This window comes from Brienomyrus brachyistius, chromosome 11, assembly GCF_023856365.1.
Source record: "Brienomyrus brachyistius isolate T26 chromosome 11, BBRACH_0.4, whole genome shotgun sequence".
Classification (NCBI taxonomy): domain Eukaryota; kingdom Metazoa; phylum Chordata; class Actinopteri; order Osteoglossiformes; family Mormyridae; genus Brienomyrus; species Brienomyrus brachyistius.
Genome location: NC_064543.1, coordinates 20,590,720 through 20,617,443, shown reverse-complemented (window position 1 = coordinate 20,617,443; position 26,724 = coordinate 20,590,720). Strand labels below are relative to the sequence as shown.

The 26,724-nt window shown below is 50.2% G+C and overlaps 1 protein-coding gene and 1 long non-coding RNA gene across 2 annotated transcripts in view; one reads left to right on the top strand and one right to left on the bottom strand.

Moving 5' to 3' along the window:
• Window positions 1–621: 621 nt before the first annotated feature.
• The window catches only part of scaper (S-phase cyclin A-associated protein in the ER), a 71,190-nt gene continuing 45,087 nt past the window's right edge, over window positions 622–26,724 (bottom strand). Inside the window, 10 exon segments of the mRNA XM_049031078.1 lie at window positions 622–1,264; window positions 1,459–1,510; window positions 2,578–2,769; window positions 7,082–7,231; window positions 9,243–9,477; window positions 13,202–13,357; window positions 15,272–15,456; window positions 22,696–22,770; window positions 22,772–22,804; window positions 22,806–22,821. Coding sequence (XP_048887035.1) covers window positions 1,167–1,264; window positions 1,459–1,510; window positions 2,578–2,769; window positions 7,082–7,231; window positions 9,243–9,477; window positions 13,202–13,357; window positions 15,272–15,456; window positions 22,696–22,770; window positions 22,772–22,804; window positions 22,806–22,821 — 1,192 coding nt within the window. The 3' untranslated portion in view covers window positions 622–1,166.
• LOC125751798 (uncharacterized) lies at window positions 15,672–16,334 on the top strand. Its single transcript, XR_007400793.1, has 3 exons — window positions 15,672–15,791; window positions 15,906–16,057; window positions 16,210–16,334. It is a non-coding gene; the product is annotated as an uncharacterized LOC125751798 (long non-coding RNA).

Sequence of the window (26,724 nt, the reverse complement as noted above, 5' to 3'; positions counted from 1 at the left end):
TTAACATCTTGGCCTGGCGAACATTTGTCAGGAACCAGACTAAAGAACTGTATGAAATGCTTTTCATAAAATTTAAGAAATGGCAGTAAATTCTCAAACGCAGTTCAGAGGAGCGAAAATCTTTCTGTCCTGCTTTGTTTGCGAAGAGGAGGCCTCCTCCTAAATGTGGCTGTTTCATTGTTTACAGTTCATTTCATTTTTGTCCCTTATTTATATTTTTTTGTTTTGTGACTTAAAAAAACTCAATATATGGCCCTGGGTTCTTCATTTAGTTGCTTTGGTTGAAGCATAAATAATTAGTCCCTGGGGCACCTATGGAGGATACAGCAATGTTTCTTATTAAAAAAGAAATACACACAATGTCTCACTGCAATGGCCTAGAAAGCGAAGAGTGAAATTCTGATGTAGTCAGGCAGGTGAAGAGGATAACCTCCCCTGTGCTTCCTGGATGTTCTGGGTGACTCCCGCACCCCCCCACCCATGACATCCCAGGTGCCCGAAAGGTCACAGTTCATCGGTCTAATCGTAAGATACCCACAGGGTCCCGACAACGTCACTGTTCAGATGTGGCAAGTTCATTACAGCCGGAACTCTCACAGTGGAACAAACAAGGCTTCAGTCTGCAGTAATAAATTATTTTATTATAGAAACGTTAACTAAATAATTTATACTTACTGAAGTTATTTAACAAAGAAAACCAAACACACCACTGTAAAAATTTACTAGCATAATAAATGAACAGTGAACAGACACCAATTGTGCAAATTACACAAATGAATACAAAAACAGTTAAATATACATACCCAAGAAAAATCCCAAGTCTTAGCAGAACATCACTGGTTTTTAGTATTAAAGTATATACAATCTCGTAACGAAGTTGCAGAACAGTGTGTAAAAGTTTTTTCCCTAACAATGCCCGTCTTAACCAATATCTCCTTTTCTCAAAAGACAAACGATTGATTACCAGTTATCTTCAGCAGCAGTGTGAACAAGAGCCGTCTACAGTCCGCAGAGCGGCAAAATCCCATCCCCGCCGAGTTTCAGCCTGACCTCTGCATATCTGAAAGTAACGGAACGCGCAGGGAGTCAGATCCGCACACCTCCAGGCCCAGGTGGAAAGCGGAGACGAACGTTTCCCTTTGGTGTGATTCCCGCCTGTTCGAGGGTCAGTCATTCTGCTTGTTGAGGAAGAACTGCAGCGCCTCCTCCCAGCGATCGCGGGGGAAGCGACTGGCCAAGTCCAGGGCCTCCAGGGATCTTGCGTCTTTTCAGAGGGAAAGACAGGGGAAAGAATAACCAAACCACAGAGGAGCATATGGTGAAGTCACAGACATAGCGCCAACCGCAAGGATCAGAGCGGGTCTGATGTATAAAAATCGCAGCACATGAACCGTTCATACAAAGTGGTCCAATTATCGGGACGAAGACATATATATAAAAACAGGAAAAAAAACCCACCTTCTTTCTGTGACGTCCGATTTTCCACCCGGCCTGAACTCTGAGCACAGTCCTACGCATAAAAAAACGTGACTTAACACCGCAGCTAGCGTAAAATGACATCTTCCATGAACAGACGGAAGATGGATCTCTCAGGGCTTTATAGAGAGATATCACATGTTCGCCGAGCTCCAGAGAAAACCAGCCCACGAGCCAGAAGGGCGTCATCCCATGGCAGGAGCTTCGGATTTCTCAGAATCTCCCAGCACATGCGTCTCACCCTCAGTGACACCGAACTGCTCCGTTTCTTCCACCACGGCGACAAAAACAACAATCGAATGCCTGCGATTTTGCGCTGGGTCTGGCCGAGGCCATCGAACATGAGGTCCTCCACGTCGGCACATTAAAACGGATTTATCTTGGTTTGGAGACAGCCCAGTTAACTTGGAGGGACAACAGTTTAATCGTGGCTAATCTTAGATTACACAGATAATGAAAGGTCAGTGTCAACATCTCCTTAGGATGCGGAGAAGCTGCGTTTTCATCGATCTGGAGAAACAATGGCGGCTTTTGCGAGAACCTGATACCACGAGAGCCTGTCTGAACTTCTCCCAAAAAAATGAGAATGTCCAGCTAGCATAAAAGCACGCATTTAAGCGAACACACACTTGATAAACATTTTATCATTAAAAGGTGCTAGACTTTTCTGAAAAAGGTACATGCACATACATGAAAGGCATTGACGTGCGGCGTTTAATTTATCTGGTCGAAATAAACAACAACATTCGGCAGCACACTGTAACCCGATAGGACAAGCAGAGCATCCTGTCAGGTGACGGGGTTCCGTGATTGGATGCCCGGCTGCTGAGTGATAAGCCCACAGAAGACGACAGTGAGTTAGTGCTTCACCTCAGAAATGCAGGGGGGCTGGGGGGGGGGGGGGGGGGGGGGCAATGAGAAACAGACGGAGATGTGGTGGGAATCTGGCATCTGTGTCATGCTCTGAAATAATTGAATAACCAGGGACTTTGGACGGTGTTGCTGCATGACCGGATCTGACAACATACTGTAGGTAGAAACCTGGAAAGGCCCTCAGCGTTGGGGAAGGTCCCGGAGACATGCGCTGATCCTGCCTAGTACCTGTATGAAGGTGGCCAACAGCACGCTGCTCATCTCCTGCTGCAGGATGACCTTGTTCTGTGGGTTGTTGTGGCAGGCCGAGATCAGCGTGGGGAAGAGCACCCGAACCAGGCGAGGCTCGCTGAAGTACTGGAAGGGCAGCTGGCAGAGCTTCTGCAGGACGCTCGGCTGGCGGCCTGACTGCACGATCGCCTGCAATGCATGGGTGCGAGTCAGCCAGGGGGGCGGGGCATCACCCAGCCCTGCCCACACAACACAAAGCACACAGAGACACCCCCAAAGGTTCAACGAAGGGTCAGCGTCACACACGGAATAGCTAGTGCTACAAAGGCTGGACCCGGAGGATGACTCTGACGGTGCGGCTCGAAGCCGGAGCGTTTCTTAGATCTTACTGAAGCGATGTGAATGTGACAACTGTGGCCTCCAGGCTAATTTTAAAACTTGCCCGTAACCTCAGAGGGCAGCTGTGTATCGCTGGCCAATCCGCTGAGGAGCAGCTGGGGAGGAGGTGGGACCTTCCGGGGGGGAGGCCAGCATCATTGCCACTTTAGGAGATGAACAATACCATTAACTGCATACACCACCCCCCCCCCGGCATTACACTCACACCATTACATCCGGCTGACCAACATTAAAATCAAATCACACCCAGACTAGTCTGATTACAGCAGCATGCTGGAGAATAATGGGGGGGGGGGTGGGGGGGGGTCGAGAGGTACAGTGAGCCTGGAGCCTGGGCGAGCCGTGGGACAACCGGGGGGGTCACGACAGTAAATTGTAGCTGAGTGAAAAAGAGCAGCTTTACAGGTAGAGAAGAGAGGAACTTCCAGGCAAATTGAAACCAGAAATCCAGGCTGAAGCATCTCAAGCAGAGTGACATAAATTCACAAGATTTACAAGATTTTTAAAACACTTTTAACAATACTCTCCCAATACACTCTCTGTTTAATAACGCACTTTAGGGTTTAAGGGTAGAATAAACAAACCGATAATTCAGGTGTTTATCATTTCAAGGTGAGTCCCATATGGACTGTTCTACAGCAGCGTTCAAAGCTGCCCCACACTACAACGCATGAAGCGGACTGTCTGGAGATCCCTGCTAAGCTCTTAATCCTATCGTTTTCCCATGAAGGACTGACCCCGGCTGGAATTCGTCTTTAAAGACATTTTCATTGTTACTTTTTAAAGAACTGGCCTCAAGAACAGGACAAGACAGCCACACTACTTAATAAAAGTGACATTCATCAGTATCGGGGTCTGCAACCGAGACAGGGAGACAAAGATAGAAAATGGAAAAGCTAAAAACAAACAACTGTAAGGTTTTCCTCTGGGGATCCGGCACTGGGACTTAAAGCACTCAGAAACAGAAGTGGTCAAAACTAATAATGTCCAGAAAATCAGAGGCGCGACGCAGAGCCTGACAAATCCCCCCATGGGGGTGTCCATCCCTCGCTGGTCACCGGCATTGCCGTAACCTCCCACTTCCTGTCTGCAACAGGAGAACGGGCTCTCAGTGTTACGGGCAAGAGGCTCTGCACTCAAGCGAGTCGCTCGCTGCTGACAGGGGGGCCCATTCAGAGCCGCAGGCAGTAAAAAGGAGGGCAGGCTTTGGGCCCATGAATCAGCCCCTAAATTACAGGGGGGCCACGTAAAAGCAGAGTGCCCGAGTACACCCCCTCTGAAGCCGGGCCGGCGTTTTACAGCCCTCTATTACGCAACTCCCACGCCGCCCTGCTGGGGGAGATGGGGGCAGACAAAGTTTGCATCCTGACACACAGATGCCCCCGGGAGTCGGTGGGGGTCTGCTTGATGTTTGCCACAGGGTGGGCCTGTTCTGCAGCACCGAGAAGGACGTCTGCAACACAAAGGCAAGTTTCCCAGCAAAGGCGGAAGAAGAGTTTGGCTTTTAATAAGCTAAGAAAGAGTAAATGTGAAAATGAGTTTATAGATGAAGCATTAGAGGATGAAACCACGACAACCTGATAGAACAGCACCGAAGCGAAGAGCCCCCAACCCAGAGGCCAAGCACACAGTTGACATGATGATTCGGTGCAGGTCCCACCACCCTGGACATCATAGACACTCTATCATCCCCCCACTAAGGACCTCAGACCCATCGGCTTCCAAGCAGGGACCACAAATCTCGGGCTCAACGGCGCAATACAGAACAGACCCCTCAGTGTTTGTAGTGAGTGTTTGTAGTGAGTCACTGATAAGAGGTTTCAGGGACATGGGGGGGGGGGGGGGGGTGACAGCTTCCCGACAGGAAGTGACTTATCTAAGCAGCTCCTCCCACTCAGCTACTCAGCAGCTCTGACCACTGGGCAAACCCCCCCCCCCCATTCATCCCATTCAGGCAAGGGGGGCGCGATTCACGTTTGGTAAATCGCGCCTCGTTTCCATGTGCCGTCTCCAAGCTGCTGGTTTTCCCGACACGCATTATACGCTAATCTGCAGTGAGCCCTTCATGTGTGTATAAACGAGGGCAAAAGGTCTGCAGAAATGACCTGTGGAGCGACGGCAGGCGACCAAACAGGCACCGTGACAAACAGCCTCCATCATAAATTCCGCTTCCTCCAGGGAACCGGCCCTGCTGCCCAGTGACGGCTGTCAGCGCCACAGCGACGGTCTCCGTCAGCATGAGATCAGCATCCACACGCGCTGATGGAGAAACGCTGGGTGTTGAGCTTAGGGCCAGCTTTTGGGATGGAGGCGAGGTGACCCCCCCCCCAGGGAGGGGGAGGGAGCCCCTGCATCTCAATGCCTCCGCTTCCATGCAAACTCTACATAAGTGCCATCAGCCTAGTCCACAGGGCCATGTGAGCACCATTAAAGGGACGAGCCCTCCGACTGCCTTAATTTCACGGGGGTCTTTCCCCCCAATATGCAGGAAGAGCGAATTGTCTACAGGCACATTCCTGAGCCGTTGCAGGGTAGCTGGTGGATATCGAGAGATTGGCGCATGTCCGTACAGGGAAACCTCAGACTCCGACTCCCAGGGTCCGGCCAAGAGACACTGACTGACTGACACGAGCCCCCCCCCCCGATGGAACATGACGTGTATGTTGCTGCCTTACACGGTGGCTCTCCGTCCAGAACGTAAACACAGCTGCCAGGCCTGAACCCGAGGCTGCACACCCAACCCCCCCCACCCCACCATGCCTCCCCACCCCGTGACCAGGTCCTTTCTAGTCCTGCCAGTGCTTACATTAACATGTGACATGCTGAAGCCTCCACAGATATCCCCTCTAAACATTTATCCTGCTTATCCCCCTACCCCCCTGTGCGGAGAAATTCCAGCAACGCAACACTGTTCAGGACCATCTCTAGTCCAGGGTGGGGGGGGGCGGTCCTTGCTGATCATAAAAACATTATAAATCGTCCAGTTTCAGAACTAAAAATACGCAGCCTTTGTTATTTATTTATTTGTACTTCTTGAGAATATACTCATCCTGCTTAAATAAATAAAGCAATCGGTGCTCAAAGCTTTAAATATATGCTTTATTGGAAGCTTCCCTGAGATCTTTCTGCTGCGTCTGCTTTCCAGAAAGATGACTTTTCGGCTGCCTCCAGAGGCACAACAGCGCCTGGAGGACGATCACATCCCCAACACCGACTTTCCGCAAATCAGCGAAGTGAGCTCGGACAAAATGAATATGCAACTGTGCTATTCCCAGCTCGCTCATTCCGGTAAGTTCTCTGCGTGCAGACAAAGCCGAATCATCTGTCACTGCCCCCAATTTAATTATCAGCCCTCTTTCAATTATCCAATATAATATGCAAATGAAGCGAACAATGCCAGCACATGCTAATTACGTACATCAGAATAATTAAATTGGACTGAGGTGGCATGGGGGGGGTGGGGTCGACGTGCCATAAAGTAGGAGCAGATTCTTTGATTAAGGCCACAAAGATTTTATTAGAATCTGTAATCTGCCCGTAAATCGCCAAGTGGCCCCCGTGCACAAGGACGCGTTAATAACACTAAGTTTTCCCTCCGGAGGTTGCCACGGGAACAGCCGCGCCTAAGTGACGATGGCCACAGCTTCCCGGTTTCAGGGTGCGCTGATGAGAGAGCCAGGGACCTGGCTGGGGGGCCGGAAATATTCAGCTGGAATATTCATGAATTCATGTCCGTGCGTAAAAGTGTCATGCTGACAGGTCAGATGAAAAGCTGCAGCGTGGACCAGGGCATGAGCCATAACCCTAACTATGACAACCTTAACCTCTACCCAGCCTTAACCTTAACCATAAGTAACCGAACTAAATACAAGACTTTTGAAATGGTCAGTTTTTTGATTGCATTCACAGATTTTTATGAGGTTTATATAGTGTCCCAAAAATGTTAAAGACAAACTCGCACAGACACAAACACACAGACACACACACACTTCACGCCAAGTTAAAATTCAGATTCATATGCATGAATTTCAGTGAGTGACATTCCTATCACATTGCTGTGCTGGGCACAGGAAGCTTCTGGAAGCTGCCCGGCGTGCAGTACCTGGTTATCTGGGTGGCTGACAGTGAAGTAGCCCACACAGATGATGACCTCGTGCAGCAGGCTCTCGTCCGTCTGCTGAGAGCAGTAGCAGAGCAGCGAGCTGACGATGTGACGGAAGGCCAGGGACAGCCCCTCGGCACCTAGGACAGACTGGACACCCCCAGCAGCGTGTTAGTGTGGGGTGGGGCGGTTTGGGGCACCACCTGGCATAGAGGCATCAGCAACAGCCAGGCGGGGGATCTCCCGGCTAACATGGCGGGTCCACGAGGAAGGAAAAAAAATATTTAATAGCATGATGGTGAATTTTCAGAAACTTCGCACTCCGCTGGGGTAATGGCAGTGAGAGGAGAACTTAATTTTGACCGAAAAACTCATTTACTGACATCCCATTAGGACTGTATGATGATATAATGGCAGTTATATGGATCACACGCAATAATCACCGGGGCTTCTGATGACGGGCGTAAACATTTGCCCGAGCCCCGGCTTTTCTGCAATATACGGATGTTTACTTACAGCCACAATTTGATAAACAGATCAGTAGTACGCCGAAAATATTAATGAAAGACATATTGTGACACCCAACAGTTGGTAATCTGTATATATTCAGCCTATCTTCATGTTTATTAAATTCAGTTATCGGAGCTCGTCACATGATACTGTTTTGGTAAATCAAGGAAGCGATGAGCGCTGAAGCGGCGGCGAAGAAAGGAACAGCTCAACAGCCACATCTTTTTAAAGAGGAGATCTTGTGGGTAAACGAGGTAAAAAAAGACTACATGTGGTGGTACTTTTTTGTATTTTACGGTGTGACACGTTTATTAAACAAGAATACGCTGAATTAATACAGATTACTAACTTCTGGGTGTCACAAAACGCCTCTCACTAATATTTTAGACTTAGTCCTAACCTGCTTACCAAATCGTGGCCGTAAGTAAAGGTCTGCATAGTACCGAAACACAAGGATCCGGACAAATGTTTACGCCCGTCATGTAAAGCTTGTTGCTTACAGCACATGCACCAAATAGTTGGAAAGTGATATTTTACAGCCCCATTTCCCCCTTAATGTTTTTTTTTCTTTTACATTTTTATTTAACAGATGCTTTTATTCATACATTTGCAACATACAATTTCTGAGAAAGCAGTCCCTGGAGCGACTAGGGTCTAAAGGGCTTTGCTCAGGGGCCCAATGGTGACATCACTCTGCCGACCATGGGATTTGAACCAGCAACCTTCTGATCGCAGTCCTACCCAGATGAGCCACACACTGCCTCCAACAACTTACAGACATCACAAAGTCAGAGAAAGAGCAGCAAACGGACTCTCTGAAACTTCATTCTGGGCCAAAGGGGATGGTTCAGACAGGAGTGGAACCTATTTCTGGGATTTGGCCTTTCTGAGGGTCCCCAGTCCCCGCTCCGCCCCCCCGAAGAGATGGTATCTGAACACTCACAGACAGTATTTATTAAACATGTCAAACATGACTGAGCGGCTGAAGGTCAAGAGAGAAGTGAACAAAATGAAGGGGAAGAGGATGGCATCTAAACAACTGCATAAACAACAATAACAGCGTGAACCCCCCCCCACGCTGGACAAAGCCCCGCCCAGTGTTTACATCCATTGCTCCGCTGGCGCCTGCCTGCATCTTGCCTCGGAATTACGGAAACCATCTCCATCAGCTAGCAAGAAGGTAAAGCACAGCGCTGGCATCACAGAAGCAGACGTCTAACAGCTCAGCTCAGCTTTACAGCTGCGATGCCGGGAGGGCATTGATCCATAAGGGGTTTCGATCTATCTGATAGCATATACCCCATGCATTTGAAGCCCACGGTGGAGTACAGCAGCTGGGCACAGGGGGGCGCTGTGTGGCTCAGCAGGTGCTCAAAAGGTTGCTGGTTTGAATCCCAGGGCTAGCAGACTGATGCTACCGTAAGGCCCTTAACCCCCAGCTCCAGGGACCTTACGGCCTAGCTGCCCCTACGCTGAGACCCCTCTAATTCCATGGGGAGTAATGAAGGAACAGCATTCGATTCCATGCTACACTGGCCCTGCTCCATGGCTCCCTGCTCCCCGCAGACGCCCTCAAATCAGAGGGTGGACATGGCGGCCTTCTAAAGTATATGGTTCAGCCTCTGATTCGCGTGGGACGTGCGAGCTGCACCTGGAAAGCTGGCAGGTCCAGCAGGGCGAAGGCGTTGAGGAAGCGGACGCTCTGCAGGGCCACATGGGCAACGGCGGGGGGGTAGACCTCCAGGGGTGTGGCCAGGCCTGGCTCGGGCAGCACACCGTGCAGCAGCACACAGTACAGCATGTGCAGGACACCCAGCAGGTCGGTGCCCCGCAGCAGTGCCGCCAGACCTGTGGGCTCCAGCCGCTTGTCGAACATGTTGGGGGAGCTGCGGGGGGGAGGGGCGGAAGAGGCACAGGTCAGGACAGCCACAAAGCATGCTGGGAGATCCCAGCATATGTGAACATGTGCAACACAGCACAGAACATGAGCAATATTGAAGAGAAAGTTAATGGGAAGGTTGGGGGAGGGGGGTCCTGAGAGCAGCGCTCCCACGCCCCTCCCCTCCAACCTGCTGACAGAAGCGATGGGGCCCAGAGCCACCCGCCTGCAGCGGCCAGACAAACCGCGGCGGGAAACCCGAGATGCGCGGCTGTCAGCGGTTCACCAGGATATGCGGCGTCTGCAGCTCCCGCGCATTGGGGCTGACCGGCGCTGTCCTCTCGCATATCAATAATGTGAGCGGCCTGCATGGAGTGGCACGCCTGTCGGGTTCGAGCGTGGGGCTCCGGGGACAGGTGGGGGCTGCTGCCAGAGAGGGCTGTATTCATTTCAAACCGACATGGAAGTTGCTGGAAAGATTATCACTCGCCTCTTGCAGTGCGTCGATGGGATCCAAGCCCCACGCGGTTACTGCATAATCGAAGGTGGAAACACGTGGGTTTCGAAGTGAGGCGCTCCTTCCACGGGGTGCAAGAAGAACGCTCATAATGTGCACCCATACCCCCCCCCCCCCCCCCCAAAGCCAGGTAAACTGCTCAGCAGAAATGTGACTCATTCTGACAGCTAATGGCTCCACAGCAATGCTAATAGCTGGCTGCCAGTACCTGTCATTTAATTACACCCCCCCCAGAAAATTCAAAGATGGCTCTCCTGAGATAACACCCAGCATCCATGGCCTCAGCCGGCCTGAAAGACCACAGACCCCAGATATTCGGCCCAGGAAGCACTTCCTCTTCCGAAACGAAAGGCAATGCGTTGGAAACCCAAACTCCCAATTAGCTAATTAGCTGATAAGAATGTGGAAACGTCGTTTTGCACACGATCGTTAATTATGTCGTTAAAATGACAAAGCACATCTGAATGGCATGGCTTCAGGTTCTTAGAAATTCCTCAGAATACCAGGCTAACCCCCCCCCTCCACCACTAATTCCGATTTCCGATCCCAAACACCACTTATAGGTATCCATGTCAGTCCAGCATGCCAAGAACAGGATGGGACTTTCATGCCAGCAGCTGAACAATAGCAAGCCTTCATTGCGGTCGAGGCTCCTGGTCACACTTCATGGAACGCCGGGATCCCGGCTCCACGGCTGGCAGTCAGCTGACCGGCCACGCAGAACATGGCGTCCGGCCGGGTCGGCCTGCTCGCCTCTCTGAGCCTCTGCCACGAGTCCTCAAAGGTCAGAGGTCACCAACTGATCCTAACGAGCCCCGTTAAGCAGGGAGTGTGGAGCACACACTCGGAGACGGAGTCCTTCTGAAAGCTGCTCAGGTTCAGCTGGCTTTCATGAACCAGATGATCTCCTGAGTCAGATTCTGTCTTACAGAACATTTAACAAAGACCTACAGTTGACTAGCAACTTTGCAATTTACTCTTTAATCATATTTTATTTATATGGCAGGTACTTTAGCCTAAGCTACACACATTTTTGAGAAAGGCAGGGTTAGCCAGTCCCTGGAGCAACTGCTCATGAACAAAACATCACTCTGCTGACCCTGGGATACTCCACAGATATAACAATAAGAATCATGGCTCCACAAACTAATTCCACACCAGATCCAATTTTGTCCAATAGGCGAGATAAAACTCAAAATATGAGAATTATTTTATTTTTAATTTTATTTATTTTTTGACCCATTGAACAAAATTGGATGCAAATCCTGAAAATATCGATACACCACGGGTGAGTAATTATTTATATATCAAGCTTCGTTTTGAAAAGTTTTTGATTGTGTATTTGGATATTGTAACAATAGTATTGCGTCATTGTATCTTTTGACATCCTATTTGACATCCAACCTGTTATTGTACAAGTCTATTTCGTCCAGCAGGTAAAATAATTTCCATGTTTCCATATACAGTGCAATTTCACTCTTATAATCACCTTGTCAAGAAGAGAAGTGATTGGAGAGCAGACTGGCCAATCAGAAATGAGCTACTTTCGGTCTCTGGTTCACTAATAATTGTGGCACAAAAGTAACGCTATGCAGTTGAATGAGCATGTAAGCTAGAACTAGAACATCACACATAAGCAAATTCACAGGGGGATCACACGCTAATGGTGACCACACAGGAAGATCACATGCTAACAGAAAGACCACATACTAGCGGCGAGCTCACAGGAAGATCACATGCTAACAGAAAGACCACATACTAGCGGCGAGCTCACAGGAAGATCACATGCTAACAGAAAGACCACATACTAGCGGCGAGCTCACAGGAAGATCACATGCTAACAGAAAGACCACATACTAGCGGCGAGCTCACAGGAAGATCACATGCAAGTGGCAAGCACAGAGGAAGACCACAAGCTAGCGGAGAGCTCACGTGAAGATCACATGCTAGTGGAGAGCTCACAGGAAGGTCACACACTAACGGCAAGATCATATACTTGCAGCAAGCTCACGTGAAGATCACATGTTAGCACACAATAACATCACACATACAACACGGCAGCAGTCAACTTCGCTCAGCCCAATAACATGAGCACAGGGTTGATAGGTATTAGCCACATTTCAGCAGCTCGACTCGGGCAAAGTGCTGTGGCTTGGAGAAGTGAGGATGCGGTGCGGGGGGATCGATTGCTGATGACAGGAAGAGCCCCCCTTCCCCCCCGTCCTTCTTGACATGGCTGTCAAACAGTTGGCCGTCATTACACCGCTAAGTTAAGCTAAGCTAACCTATTAAAGCTACATGTGAAGCACAGGCTCACCGGGAAGCCAGTGGATGCTGGATCATTTTTCATTACTCGATAGCTGTAATTCCACTGAGCATTGGAGGGAGATCTCAGGGACATGGCAGGAGGCATGTGATGTTGTATCGAACGCATTCCGTGTCACGGTTACATTTAGGTCAAGCGGGTACAACCTCGAGATAAATTTGATCTGCATGAATGCTGGTTATTGTTTAATGTTTTCTCTCTTTACACTCATGTCCCCTGTTTTACAGTCTAGAGCTAGACAACCGCTGTACTGAGTATAACTGAGTATGTGACAAATGTTAACCTTTGATTCACAGAATGAAGTCAGAACACATTCCCAATTCGCAGCCGCTAGACCAGCATTACAATAAGAGCAAAACAAGCAGCCGCACAATGACAGACAGACAAGTCAGACAGAGACAGACAGATGGACGGAGAGACAGCCAGACAGACAAAAGGAAAAGGTCAGACAGACAGACAGATGGACGGAGAGAAAGCCAGACAGACAGACAGACAAGTCAGATAGAGACAGACAGATGGACGAAGAGAAAGCCAGACAGACAGACAGACAAAAGGAAAAGGTCAGACAGACAGACAGATGGACGGAGAGAAAGCCAGACAGACAGACAGACAAAAGGAAAAGGTCAGAGACAGACAGATGGACGGAGAGAAAGACAGACAGACAGACAGACAAAAGGTCAGAGACAGACAGATGGACGGAGAGAAAGACAGACAGACAGACAGACAGACAAAAGGTCAGACAGAGACAGATGGACGGAGAGAAAGCCAGACAGAAGGACAGACAAAAGGAAAAGGTCAGACAGAGACAGACGGACAGACATATTGACAGACAGATGAACAGAGAGAATCAATACAGATGGGGTGAGCTGGGGCCGAGGTCTCACTCACCGGCCTGTCACAGTGAAGCACAGCCTGCATACGCCGTGTAGCAGTGCCGTTGCATGGGACAGGAAGGTGGCCATCTTGGGGCTCTCGTCCCCTGAGCCCTGGACCGACAGGAAGCAGGCGCACAGCTTGTCCAGGAGGCCCACATTGACCACGTAGCTGTAGAACAGGGGCAGGGGGAGAGAGGGGGAACGAAGAAGGCACAGCAGTCACCATCCACTTCTGCCAACCGCTAGTGCTAACATTCCCTAATCTGAAAATATAGGCAATAACACAAAACGGGAAGGAGCTTTATTTACTGAGAGCTACACATGGACAGAGAAGCTGCGTACGTGAGACACACAGTGGGTAAGTGGGGAAACCACATACAATGAGGGCAAGAAGCACACAGTAGAGAGGTACACAAGTGGAATGATAGGTGAGGGACGGGGTGGGGAAGGGGGCTGGGGGGCGGGGTATGTGTCCAGCATGGACATGATCCTCCATCTAAATAAGACAAATAAACATGCAGCCCACAGCCACATAATCAAAGCTGGCTCAGAGGGGGCAAACCGGCCAGTGATATTTAGTAATATTTATGATATTTACCCCCCCCCCAGGCATATCTGGGAAATCACAGCAGCAGGGCCTCTCGCTGTCTCTCCTCGGAGGCAGCCAGCTGCCGTAACTTACAGCAGTAACGCTGCTGATTTATCAGCCAATGGCGGGCCTGATGATCGCTCTCCGGCCGCCGGCCCGCTAGATGAGTAATCACGCCTAATTGAGTCATTACTCTGTCTCCGCGTCTCCTGGTGGCAGAGCTGAGAGGGGTCGCTGAATTCCACCCCCCCATCTGCCAGGCCTGTCCCACTGCAGCCGACTAGAACGTCAAACATGCCCTTCAAAGCCTCTGTCTCGAACATGGACCACCATTACTCACCATCGCCACCAAGAGGAAGTGTTTCAAACTGCAGGCAATGACTGGTCACCCTTCCTCTTGAAAGGTCAACAGTCATGTGAACTTAACTCCTTGTTATGACTTTATCCTCCTCTACAAATATGGGGGAGGTAGACGCAGTCGACCAAAACCGACCCAGTCAAACAGGTGGCAGCAATGTGCCACGTGTTTCAATGTCACTGAGAGTCCATCGGCATGCCGTTAGGATCAATCTGGGCTTCAAATTAAACCATGTTTTCTGCAGAAAATCTGTACCGTTATTTGTGTGAATGCATGAATCCAACAGTGTAAATTTCCTAAGTGTTCATATACCTTGGTTTGCTACAATGTGATTCGGCGCACTCCGGGTTCCTGGGAGCGGGTGTAAAGTGCTCATTAATCAGCAGAATTCGGAAACAGTCCCCGGAGACGAAGCAGCTGTGCCGGCAGGGTGACTCACCGCATCCCGCACCAGCCGGAGCGGACGGGGGGAAGCTGTCTGCCTTTTCTCACGTCCCTGTCCATCTAGCTGTATCCCTTGTTCTACCAGAGGCCAGGACTGTTGTTTTTTTTCTTCCCTCAGGGATCGAGATCAAAGAACTGGCACCGATTTCCTGAAACTGGCTCGTGTGACCTTCAGCAGGACCAGGACGTGGTGCCCCTTCAAGATCCCGTTTGGTTTTGTCGACAGATACCCCCCGAAAGCAGCAGCACTGATCCAAACGTGGAGGGAGAAGCCCAGCCCACATGACCCGCAGTGGGGGTCACTCCATAAGTTCCATCCCCCACCCCAAAAAAGAAAATCCTTGGCAGCCAACCAGAGGAGTGTTAATCTCCTACAAGATCTTCTCCTAGCCCCCACTGTTAGCTAGACGCAGACAGCCCCAGTGGGGGGGGGGGGGGGGGGGGGGGGGGGTCGGGGTCATTTGTGACGAATGGTGACTGAAACTGCCAAGAAAATTCAACCGCAAATCTAAAGTTCATCCAATGAAAGATGTTCCACGAGAAAAAGACATCTAATTTTAAGGAGATATTTTTAGAATGATGAAACACAGACGATGCATGTCTGCATTGGCAGACCTGAATGCATGGGAGAGGCAAGTCAGAGAAAAGAGTCGGGGGATGACGGAGGGGTGGGCGGTGGCCACAGGAAGTACCTAATGAGGTCCTGAATGCGGCTGTTGAAGGTCTCTCCAATCTGCGCCTTGGTGTCCAGAGGTAGAGGCAGCAGGTACCTCAGCACAGTGGCGATGGTCTGCAGCAAGCCAGCAGTCAACCCCTCGAACACTTGCTTGTTCAGGGTGCGGCCCGCCGCTGATTTGTCCTCATCTGGGATGTACAGCTGGAAGAGACAGGGAAATAGAGACAGTGAGAGCTGGGCAAACTGGTAAACAGAGACAGTGAGGGCTAGATGTGCCTGGGAATGTGGACAGATACAGTGAGGGATAGGTGTGCCAGGGAATGTGGACAGATACAGTGAGGGATAGGTGTGCCAGGGAATGTGGACAGATACAGTGAGGGATAGGTGTGCCAGGGAATGTGGACAGATACAGTGAGGGATAGGTGTGCCAGGGAATGTGGACAGATACAGTGAGGGATAGGTGTGCCAGGGAATGTGGACAGATACAGTGAGGGATAGGTGTGCCAGGGAATGTGGACAGATACAGTGAGGGATAGGTGTGGCAGGGAATGTGGACAGATACAGTGAGGGATAGGTGTGGCAGGGAATGTGGACAGATACAGTGAGGGATAGGTGTGGCAGGGAATGTGGACAGATACAGTGAGGGATAGGTGTGCCAGGGAATGTGGACAGATACAGTGAGGGATAGGTGTGCCAGGGAATGTGGACAGATACAGTGAGGGATAGGTGTGCCTGGGAATGTGGACAGATACAGTGAGGGATAGGTGTGCCAGGGAATGTGGACAGATACAGTGAGGGATAGGTGTGGCAGGGAATGTGGACAGATACAGTGAGGGATAGGTGTGGCAGGGAATGTGGACAGATACAGTGAGGGAAAGGTGTGCCAGGGAATGTGGACAGATACAGTGAGGGATAGGTGTGCCTGGGAATGTGGACAGATACAGTGAGGGATAGGTGTGCCAGGGAATGTGGACAGATACAGTGAGGGATAGGTGTGCCTGGGAATGTGGACAGATACAGTGAGGGATAGGTGTGCCAGGGAATGTGGACAGATACAGTGAGGGATAGGTGTGCCAGGGAATGTGGACAGAGACGGTGAGAGCCGGGGAACGCGGACGGAGACGGTGAGAGCCAGGCAAGCTAGGGAACACTCTTGTTCTCCTTGTAACAAGAGTAAGGTGTGCTCCACCATCCTTCATGAACATCACACATGAGATGTAAACACTGTGCACCATATATTTATGGGAGATAAACAAGACCATCATTAGAGAGCTCACCTTCTGGGACTGAAACGTGCCCTCATGCTCTCAAAATATAATCTGCATCTTTAAGATGTTTACAGGGGTCCCTAGAAATATGCTTACTTACAATGAACCTTACAACACATTTAACCTTTTATGAATTGACTTGTACGTTCATCAACCCAATCAGCACTCAATACGGGTTGCTTATTCACTTACTGCAAACATTTCGGGATCCGAATTTTTTGTTTCAATCCCACGCCACACCCGCCCCACATATAATACCCCATTTCCACAAATGCGGTGCCAGTGCCGGGCCTCCTCCCACTCTGGAACTGGTTCTGCGCGTTTCCGCTGCAAAAAGTTGGCCCCGAGCCAGAATAAACAGCTACAGTTTGGTACCACAGACAAGAACTTGGAACCATAACATGGGACTGGTTATAGCGCCCTTCTCTCAGATTAACTGCAGAATCTGCACAACAAAAAATAATCATAGGAACTGCCATATTAACAACATTATTAATAAAAGTTTTTCGTATAAACGTATAAAGCAGTGTTTCGAAACCCGGTCCATGGGGATCCCAATCAGTTGTTGTTTTTGCTCCTTTCAGACAGTCCACGTTTTTGCTCCCTCCCAGCTCCCTTTCAGACAGTCCACGTTTTTGCTCCCTCCCAGCTCCCTTTCAGACAGTCCACGTTTTTGCTCCCTCCCAGCTCCCTTTCAGACAGTCCACGTTTTTGCTCCCTACCAGCCCCCTTTGAGACAGTCCACGTTTTTGCTCCCTCCCAACCTAGCAGGCGCTGGCAGGGAGCAAAAACATGGACTCTCTGAGGGACCCAAGTACCAGGGGTTGGGAAACACTGGTATAAAGGATTCTTGTGGGTCATGCTAATAAGATTATATCTCTGTCAAATCAATGCTAAAAAATAAATAAATCAAAAAATTACTTTACCTGTCATCTTGAGAGCATTCACTGTGAATTATTAATGGTGCTTGATGTTAATACTGTATGATATCGTAGGTTAAATATATGTATATATTAATAAATAATAATGCTGAGCTGGGGGTTATATTCTGAGAAAAAAAACAGCATTTCCGAAATAAGAGCCGAAATAAACTTTCGAGATTGAAGAAGTAGGTTTTCAGGAAAGTTGAATTCTATGGATAGATACTCTTAGCACAGCGGTTACCAATGTGTGGGGTTGCAAGTTGATTTTCAGAATATGCCTATAAACACAGTGTGAAAAATATCCCATTTTAACCTTAACTGTTATTGTAGGGTCCTGGGCTGAAAACTTTAGAACCCATATCCTGGCAGACATGGACCCTCATTTTGTGCAGAATGAGCCGAGAAGCAGCTGAATGTGAGGCATCTTTATGGTGTCGACCCTCCTACAGATAAGCTCACAGTCACTGACAGGCTTCAACCATTTAACTTTCAACTTCGACCTCAAAACATTTTATGTATTTATTTTTACACCTTTTAGGGAGTTTAACACTCTTCCATATATGATAATGGATAATGGTGCTGATGTGCCAAATGTCTTTCGTTATATGTGAAACCTTTGCAAACTATAATTGTACAAGATGCTTCACGGTCCTCAGCGCAAATGGCAGGCTGGTCTTCTCACATCTCCCCTCAAAAAGAACATGTAGCCTAAAATTATTGTACTGTTATAACATTTTTCTAGTAAAATTACATCTTAATTCTCTTAAAATTATGGCTTTTTTTCCTCATAATATTAGGCTATAACTTTATTCCCGTAATATGGTAATATCCCGTAATATCTCAGATTTAATTCCCTTCCATGTGCCTCTAATACTCCATCATATTACTGAAAGAAAAAAAACACAAGCATTTCATTTAAGTACTTTACCCTCGTTTTCGCCGATGTTACGTTCTATTTTGAAACCAGTGGAAATACAGGCTGGTTCTGTGTTGGTGGAAATGAGGTATGTAATGGTCCCATGCATCAGACCTGATAATGACACAAACAATGGCCGCAGACTGCAGCCGTAAAATGTGTCAACACAGCTGCCATGCTGAATGGCATTGCCGACAAAGCTAATGGACCACGTACCCGTACAGGGATGCCTTTACACTGATTAGGTGCCAAAATGTCGGAGCAGCAGCAGCTCTGCCCCCTACAGGAGATCACAGGCGGAACACCGCAGAGTCGTGACACGAATAACAAACCGTACACCGTTTTAATATTCATCAGCAGCAGGCAACAGGGTAGTGGTTAAGACTCACTGTGACGGATCATTTTCGGCCATGTGCCAGGAGCAGGCATGTGAGGAGAGGTTTGGACAGCTTCCAGAACGTAAGGTGAACCTTTATGCCCGTTCCCGTGACCACTGTGTTTACCAGGGGATGTTCTGCGTCTGTCAGCTAAAGGCCCATCCCGGCCATCCCAAGGAGGGCGCCTTAACTCATCCGTCCTAGGGAGGGCATCCTAACTGGCCATCTCATGTTTCATGAAGAACAACCGGTAAAAAGACAAAACCAGATGGACGACGCGTCCATTATTTTCTGGACAGAAAGATACTGACTGTCCAGACAAGAGGCATATGTCTGAAACTGACACCTTAATCATGTGACCACCGCTTCCTTCTGCAAGTGGGGTTACAAGTTCAGCTAGCAGGACACGCAAGATCCCTCAGTTAAGGAAAAGGGGCTGGAGACAGAGGGAGACGGGTACTGGGAGAAAGAGGGACTTTGGACAGGGAGAGAGAGGAACTGGGAACAAGAGGAAAGAGGGACTGGGGAGAGAGAAGGAACAAGAGGAAAGAGGGACTGGGGAGAGAGGAGGAACAAGAGGAAAGAGGGACTGGGGAGAGAGGAGGAACAAGAGGAAAGAGGGACTGGGGAGAGAGGAGGAACAAGAGGAAAGAGGGACTGGGGAGAGAGGAGGAACAAGAGGAAAGAGGGACTGGGGAGAGAGGAGGAACAAGAGGAAAGAGGGACTGGGGAGAGAGGAGGAACAAGAGGAAAGAGGGACTGGGGAGAGAGGAGGAACAAGAGGAAAGAGGGACTGGGGAGAGAGGAGGACTGGTACCCTGTTTCCACCAATGCAGTGCTGGGGCTGGTGCCGGACTTTCAATGTGGAACTTAGTTCAGCATGTTTCCCCTGCAAAAAACTTGCCCTGGCCCAGAAAAAATATCTCCAGCACGGCACCACAGAAATGCTGGGCTCCAAATTTGGAACTTTAACGCAATGAAAGTGGGATGGACGATTGTGTCAAAATCCTCCGCATGGCCAGGAAATTCAATCGATAACCGATATAGTTTTGTCTAAAAATCGCTGGGGCTGGGAGTAAAACAACTTGCCATCTTATTAGCGGAATAACATTACATCATTTTCTATTCCATGAAAATGAAAGATCGATCTGCTGGCCAGATTGGATAATGAATTATAAATGTTGCAGGTCAAAAAAAATAAATATTGTGAGGCTCGAGTGGCAAAGAGATCATGAGAAGGACGACGTCCTTAGAAGTACAACGGGAGTGAGAATAAACCGACTAACACAAACAGACTGGAGAAATACAGCCTTTAAGGAGACAACAGTGAATACAGGCAATAGAGGCAGGGAGCAACGAGACAGGGAGCAACGAGAGAGGGAGCAACGAGACAGGGAGCAACGAGACAGGGAGCAACGAGAGAGGGAGCAACGAGACAGGGAGCAACGAGAGAGGGAGCAACGAGACAGGGAGCAACGAGACAGGGAGCAACGAGAGAGGGAGCAACGAGACAGGGAGCAACGAGAGAGGGAGCAACGAGAGAGGGAGCAACGAGAGAGGGAGCAACGAGACAGGGAGCAACGAGACAGGGAGCAACGAGACAGGGAGCAACGAGAGAGGGAGCAACGAGAGAGGGAGCAACGAGAGAGGGAGCAACGAGACAGGGAGCAACGAGACAGGGAGCAACGAGAGAGGGAGCAACGAGAGAGGGAGCAACGAGACAGGGAGCAACGAGAGAGGGGAGCAACGAGAGAGGGAGCAACGAGACAGGGAGCAACGAGAGAGGGAGCAACGAGACAGGGAGCAACGAGAGAGGGAGCAACGAGAGAGGGAGCAACGAGAGAGGGAGCAACGAGACAGGGAGCAACGAGACAGGGAGCAACGAGACAGGGAGCAACGAGAGAGGGAGCAACGAGAGAGGGAGCAACGAGAGAGGGAGCAACGAGACAGGGAGCAACGAGAGAGGGAGCAACGAGACAGGGAGCAACGAGAGAGGGAGCAACGAGAGAGGGAGCAACGAGAGAGGGAGCAACGAGACAGGGAGCAACGAGAGAGGGAGCAACGAGAGAGGGAGCAACGAGAGAGGGAGCAACGAGAGAGGGAGCAACGAGACAGGGAGCAACGAGACAGGGAGCAACGAGAGAGGGAGCAACGAGAGAGGGAGCAACGAGAGAGGGAGCAACGAGACAGGGAGCAACGAGAGAGGGAGCAACGAGACAGGGAGCAACGAGACAGGGAGCAACGAGAGAGGGAGCAACGAGAGAGGGAGCAACGAGAGAGGGAGCAACGAGACAGACCTTTTTTTGGTTTTGCAGCTTATAAAAATTTAAAACCCAAAACAGGTCAAAAATAAATGGGGAAAAAATGAATTCATATATACCTTTACTTTACTCTCACTTCCACCAACGTAACATTTCTGTTCTGTTCTTTTTTGATACCAGTGGAAACGTGGGCAGGTTCTCAAAAGGCACCAAGTGAGAACCAAAAAGCACCATACAGGGGCCACCAAGTGAGAACCAAAAAGCACCATACAGGGGCCACCAAGTGAGAACCAAAAAGCACCATACAGGGGCCACCAAGTGAGAACCAAAAAGCACCATACAGGGGCCACCAAGTGAGAACCAAAAAGCACCATACAGGGGCCACCAAGTGAGAACCAAAAAGCACCATACAGGGGCCACCAAGACCAAATGTCCACACATTGTTGTTAAAAATCTGTTTTTAGCTAATGGGGACATTTTTTAGGTCCTCATAATATAAACATCAATAAAAAAAAAAAAATCTGTGAATGAAACCAAAAAACTAAAAATGTCAGAAGTCTTGTATATTGTTTGGCTATTTATGGGTAAAGTTAGGACTGGGTAGGGGTTAAGGTTATCATAGATACGATTAGGGTTTTCCCCATAGAAATGAATGGAGAGTGTCCACAATGATAGGAATATATGAGCTGTGCATCTGCGTGTGTGTGCATGCGTTTGTGAGTGTGCGAGGGTCTGTGTGTGTGCGTTTGCGAGTATGCGTGGGTCTGTGTGTGTGTGCATGCTTTTGCGAGTGTGCATGCGTCTGCGCAAGTGTGCAGGTTTCACATGCGCATGTCCAGCAGTAGCTGAAGGGCTAGAAGCTGACAAGTGGTTCTTATTAAAGGCCAGAAAAATTGAAAAGATGCAAAAATGGAAATTCCAGAAGATTCCTGACATTTTTTTGTTTACCACATATAATTTACAAGTTACCTTTCATGATGGCAAAAAAAAGCTTTTAAATAGAAAAAGTCTTAACATTTAAACAGCCTTGAGCTCTGGGCATATCTATTGACCAAAAAAAATGGACTACAGCACCATTAAATATATCACCGATCAGTATAACCACAGAGGCATGTTTTCTGTTAAACACATGATCCACAGGAGATGAAACCCAAGACCGCAGGACGCAGCCCCCGTAAAGGTAATATATTTACTAAACAACATGGCTCCTGTAGCCAGCTGTGCAGACACACGGGAATGTGGGCAGAGCTATCTGGATCTCTGTGTGTCTGCGTCAGGCATGGGGCAGCGAGCCGGCAAGTGAGGGAGGTAGTGCTGTGCTCAAAACGTTCCCAATGCAAACTTCTGGATTAACGGAACGCCCGGGTTGGGGAATCCCAAGGGGGTCTACTGAAGCGACGAGCTGCCAGCAGCCTTCCATGGATAAACTACGATCGTCTCCCCTCGTTTGTGAGTAAATCCACTGCAGACACAGGCTGACAGCGGACGCACACATTAACGACATAGGGGGACACTGTGTGGCTCAGCAGATTGGGCCTGCTGTGCCTGTGATCAGAAGGTCACTGGTTAGATTCCTGTGATCAGCACCCCCAAGCGCTCAAGGGACTATCTGATCCTCTTTACCAAAAAAAATTATAATAATGACACTTTGGGTAAAAGTGTGTTAAGTGAATGTCGGGATCTGGGGGCTCTTACCGTGAGCTGGTGTAACAGGAGGTCCGTAAGGAAAGCGATCTTGTTGCTCAGTAGGACATAGGAGCAATTGGGCGGGACAGGCGAAGCAGGCGACGGAGTACGTGCTGACAGGCCGAACAGAGTGACCTGCAGAGTGGGAGGAACAGACGAAAAAGTGAGATCTTTACAAACGAACAGTGTCCATGGAGAAGAGGCTCTCACCGGGAATCATGCCAGGTTACAGACACGGCTACAGACCCACGCCGACCGCGAGGAAACAGCTCTCACTGGGAATCACGGCGGGATACAGACATGGCTACAGACCCACGCCGACCGCGAGGAAACAGCTCTCACTGGGTTTTATGGCAGGTTATGGACATGGCTACAGACGCATGTCAACCGCAGGGGAAAAGGCTCTCAGTGGGAATTATGGCGGGTCACAGACACAGCTACAGACGCATGTCAACCGCAGGGAAAAGGCTCTCAGCGGGAATAATGGCGGGTTACAATTCGGCCAGATGGAATCACATACTGGATGACCACATGCTGACTTTTTGCTTCATCCAAAGTTTAATGGGTAAGCAGGGGATCATAGCTTAGACAGAAAGACAGAGAGACAAAGAAATAGACAAAGAGACAGGCAGACAATCTGCCATGAGAAGCAACACAAGAATGCAACCACTTCCTGCAAACACTGGAACAGGAAGCGTGAGGTGTGGGTTGCAGGCATGACCTTTGCCCAAACGTCCAAGGGGGGCAACCTGATTTCTGCCCCAGACTACAAGACTCAGGAATACGAGTAACAACCAAGGAAACACAACCAGCCATCGGCGTCGGCTAGAGGTCGCAAGCCCGCGACAGGCCAGGCAAGGGACACCCCCACTCAGCAAGGGCGCAGAGAAAGTGAATAAACAAATGCGAGGAGCCTCCATCTCGGGCGGCAGATAAATGCAACAGATAAAGTGAGCGCTGCCGCTGTGGCCTTATTATCACTGCCTCCGCTGCCGCCATCATCTCTCCCCGCTGGTGCTCCGGACAAAGGCGGGTTTTAACCAGAAACAGAGGGGGCGTCCTCCCAGGCCCTCGCGAGGGGGAATCTGAAGTAGGCCGTGTTTATTTAACTCTTAAACATTTTGATATCGACCAGAACCTTCACATCTGTTATGAATCCTCAGCAGAACCTCACCAGATCTCGTAATAAAATCTGTATGACAGAAACGCAGACAGACATCTGTCAGCGCGGGAAAGCGGACGAGGATACACAGCCGGCTTGCTGGGTGTGGGCCTAGGCCAGACACGGTGGGCCCCCCGGGGCCCATAGACCCCGCGGCCCCGATTTGCCCAGTGCGCATGGGGCCCGTCGATGCACAAACACAGTGAACAGCTCATTGTGTTCCCACCATTGATGGGGGAGAAAGACTTATCTGTTGGGTCTTGAAAACTAGCTGGTGCAAAATGGAAGAAGCACGGTTGAGTGGAGAGATAATACAGGGTCCTATTCAGCAAGGGTACAGGAGTAACGTGAGACGCCCTCCAAACTGTGCATTCTGGGCAGTGGACCAGCCCCGGGGCGGCCAATTGATTTGCCTGGAAAAAAAAGAAGGCACGTTTGTGCCACTCAGCCAAAGCCGGCTTGTCAGCAGAAGGGAAACTCTGCCCCGTTGTGAGATTTCACTGACTGACTAATCACAGAAACTCCCAGAATGCCTACGGTCTCCCCGCCTGTGCTCTCAGGCCTGCCAGTGCTCCCTGCGTTTCGAAACCATAGCTCTCATTTAGCCCCTTTCATAAGGTCCCCCGTCCAGGTCGCAGGCTCTATGGGAAACCTACCTGCCGTGTCGTTCCCAGCTACGGTGTGCTGGACGGAATGTAGGAGAATAAGACCGCAGGCATCAGAGTGACCATATCGCCACTGGGTCCCAAACTCCAACTGCTCCTGGCACAGTGGCTGATCCAGGAGTCCGGTGCTGCTAAGCAACAGATTAAAGAGCGCAAAACTAATTTCTTACTCTAATCTTATTATGAGAAGAACAGCTGTCGACTGTCACCATGGAAGCAGGAGCCCCCCATGACACTGCACAAACAGGAGCTTGAGGGAGCTTTCTGTGAGGGAGCATGAAGTCTGGGCACTGTGCAGACAGGAAAGTGAGGGGCCTTTCTGTGAGGGAGCATGGAGTCTGGGCACTGTGCAGACAGGAAAGTGAGGGGCCTCTCTGTGAGGGAGCATGGAGTCTGGGCACTGTGCAGACAAGAAAGTGAGGGGCCTTTCTGTGAGGGAGCATGGAGTCTGGGCACTGTGCAGACAGGAGCGTGAGGGACCTTTCTGTGAGGGAGCATGGAGTCTGGGCACTGTGCAGACAGGAGCGTGAGGGACCTTTCTGTGAGGGAGCATGGAGTCTGGGCACTGTGCAGACAGGAGCGTGAGGGGCCTTTCTGTGAAGAAGCACGGAGTCTGGGCACTGTGCAGACAGGAACGTGAGGGGCCTTTCTGTGAGGGAGCATGAAGTCTGGGCAGTGTGCAGACAGGAACGTGAGGGGCCTTTCTGTGAGGGAGCATGAAGTCTGGGCACTGTGCAGACAGGAAAGTGAGGGGCCTTTCTGTGAGGGAGCATGGAGTCTGGGCACTGTGCAGACAAGAAAGTGAGAGGCCTTTCTGTGAGGGAGCATGAAGTCTGGGCACTGTGCAGACAGGAGCGTGAGGGGCCTTTCTGTGAGGGAGCATGGAGTCTGGGCACTGTGCAGACAGGAGCGTGAGGGACCTTTCTGTGAGGGAGCATGGAGTCTGGGCACTGTGCAGACAGGAGCGTGAGGGGCCTTTCTGTGAGGGAGCATGAAGTCTGGGCACTGTGCAGACAGGAGCGTGAAGGGCCTTTCTGTGAGGGAGCATGGAGTCTGGGCACTGTGCAGACAGGAGCGTGAGGGGCCTTTCTGTGAAGAAGCACGGAGTCTGGGCACTGTGCAGACAGGAACGTGAGGGGCCTTTCTGTGACGGAGCATGAAGTCTGGGCACTGTGCAGACAGGAGCGTGAGGGACCTTTCTGTGAGGGAGCATGAAGTCTGGGCAGTGTGCAGACAGGAGCATGAGGGGCCTTTCTGTGAGGGAGCATGAAGTCTGGGCACTGTGCAGACAGGAAAGTGAGGGGCCTTTCTGTGAGGGAGCATGGAGTCTGGGCACTGTGCAGACAGGAAAGTGAGGGGCCTCTCTGTGAGGGAGCATGAAGTCTGGGCACTGTGCAGACAGGAGCATGAGGGGCCTTTCTGTGAGGGAGCATGGAGTCTGGGCACTGTGCAGACAGGAGCATGAGGGGCCTTTCTGTGAGGGAGCATGGAGTCTGGGCACTGTGCAGACAGGAGCGTGAGGGACCTTTCTGTGAGGGAGCATGAAGTCTGGGCACTGTGCAGACAGGAGCGTGAGGAGCCTTTCTGTGAGGGAGCATGGAGTCTGGGCACTGTGCAGACAGGAGCGTGAGGGGCCTTTCTGTGAGGGAGCATGAAGTCTGGGCACTGTGCAGACAGGAGCGTGAGGAGCCTTTCTGTGAGGGAGCATGGAGTCTGGGCACTGTGCAGACAGGAGCGTGAGGGGCCTTTCTGTGAGGGAGCATGAAGTCTGGGCACTGTGCAGACAGGAGCCTGAGGAGCCTTTCTGTGAGGGAGCATTGAGTCTGGGCACTGTGCAGACAGGAGCGTGAGGAGCCTTTCTGTGAGGGAGCATGGAGTCTGTGAAGTCTGGGCACTGTGCAGGCAGGAAAGTGAGGGGCTTCTCTGTGAGGGAAAATAGAGTCTGGACACTGTGCAGACAGGAAAGTGAGGGGCCTCTGTGAGGGCGTGTGGAGTCCAAATACTGCGCAGACTGGCTATGCTTAGAGACCAAATCAGCATTGTTATGCATATCAGTTCTAGCACAATCTGGAGTGTAAACATTAGTTCCTTCTCCTTCGCTGCTCCTTCAACTGCTGGAAATACATAATTAAGAATTACATAAATTTATGAGGAGAGTGGGTGTGAAACCCAGGGCTGATGTGCCTGCAGAACAGGCCCAGACGGCCACTC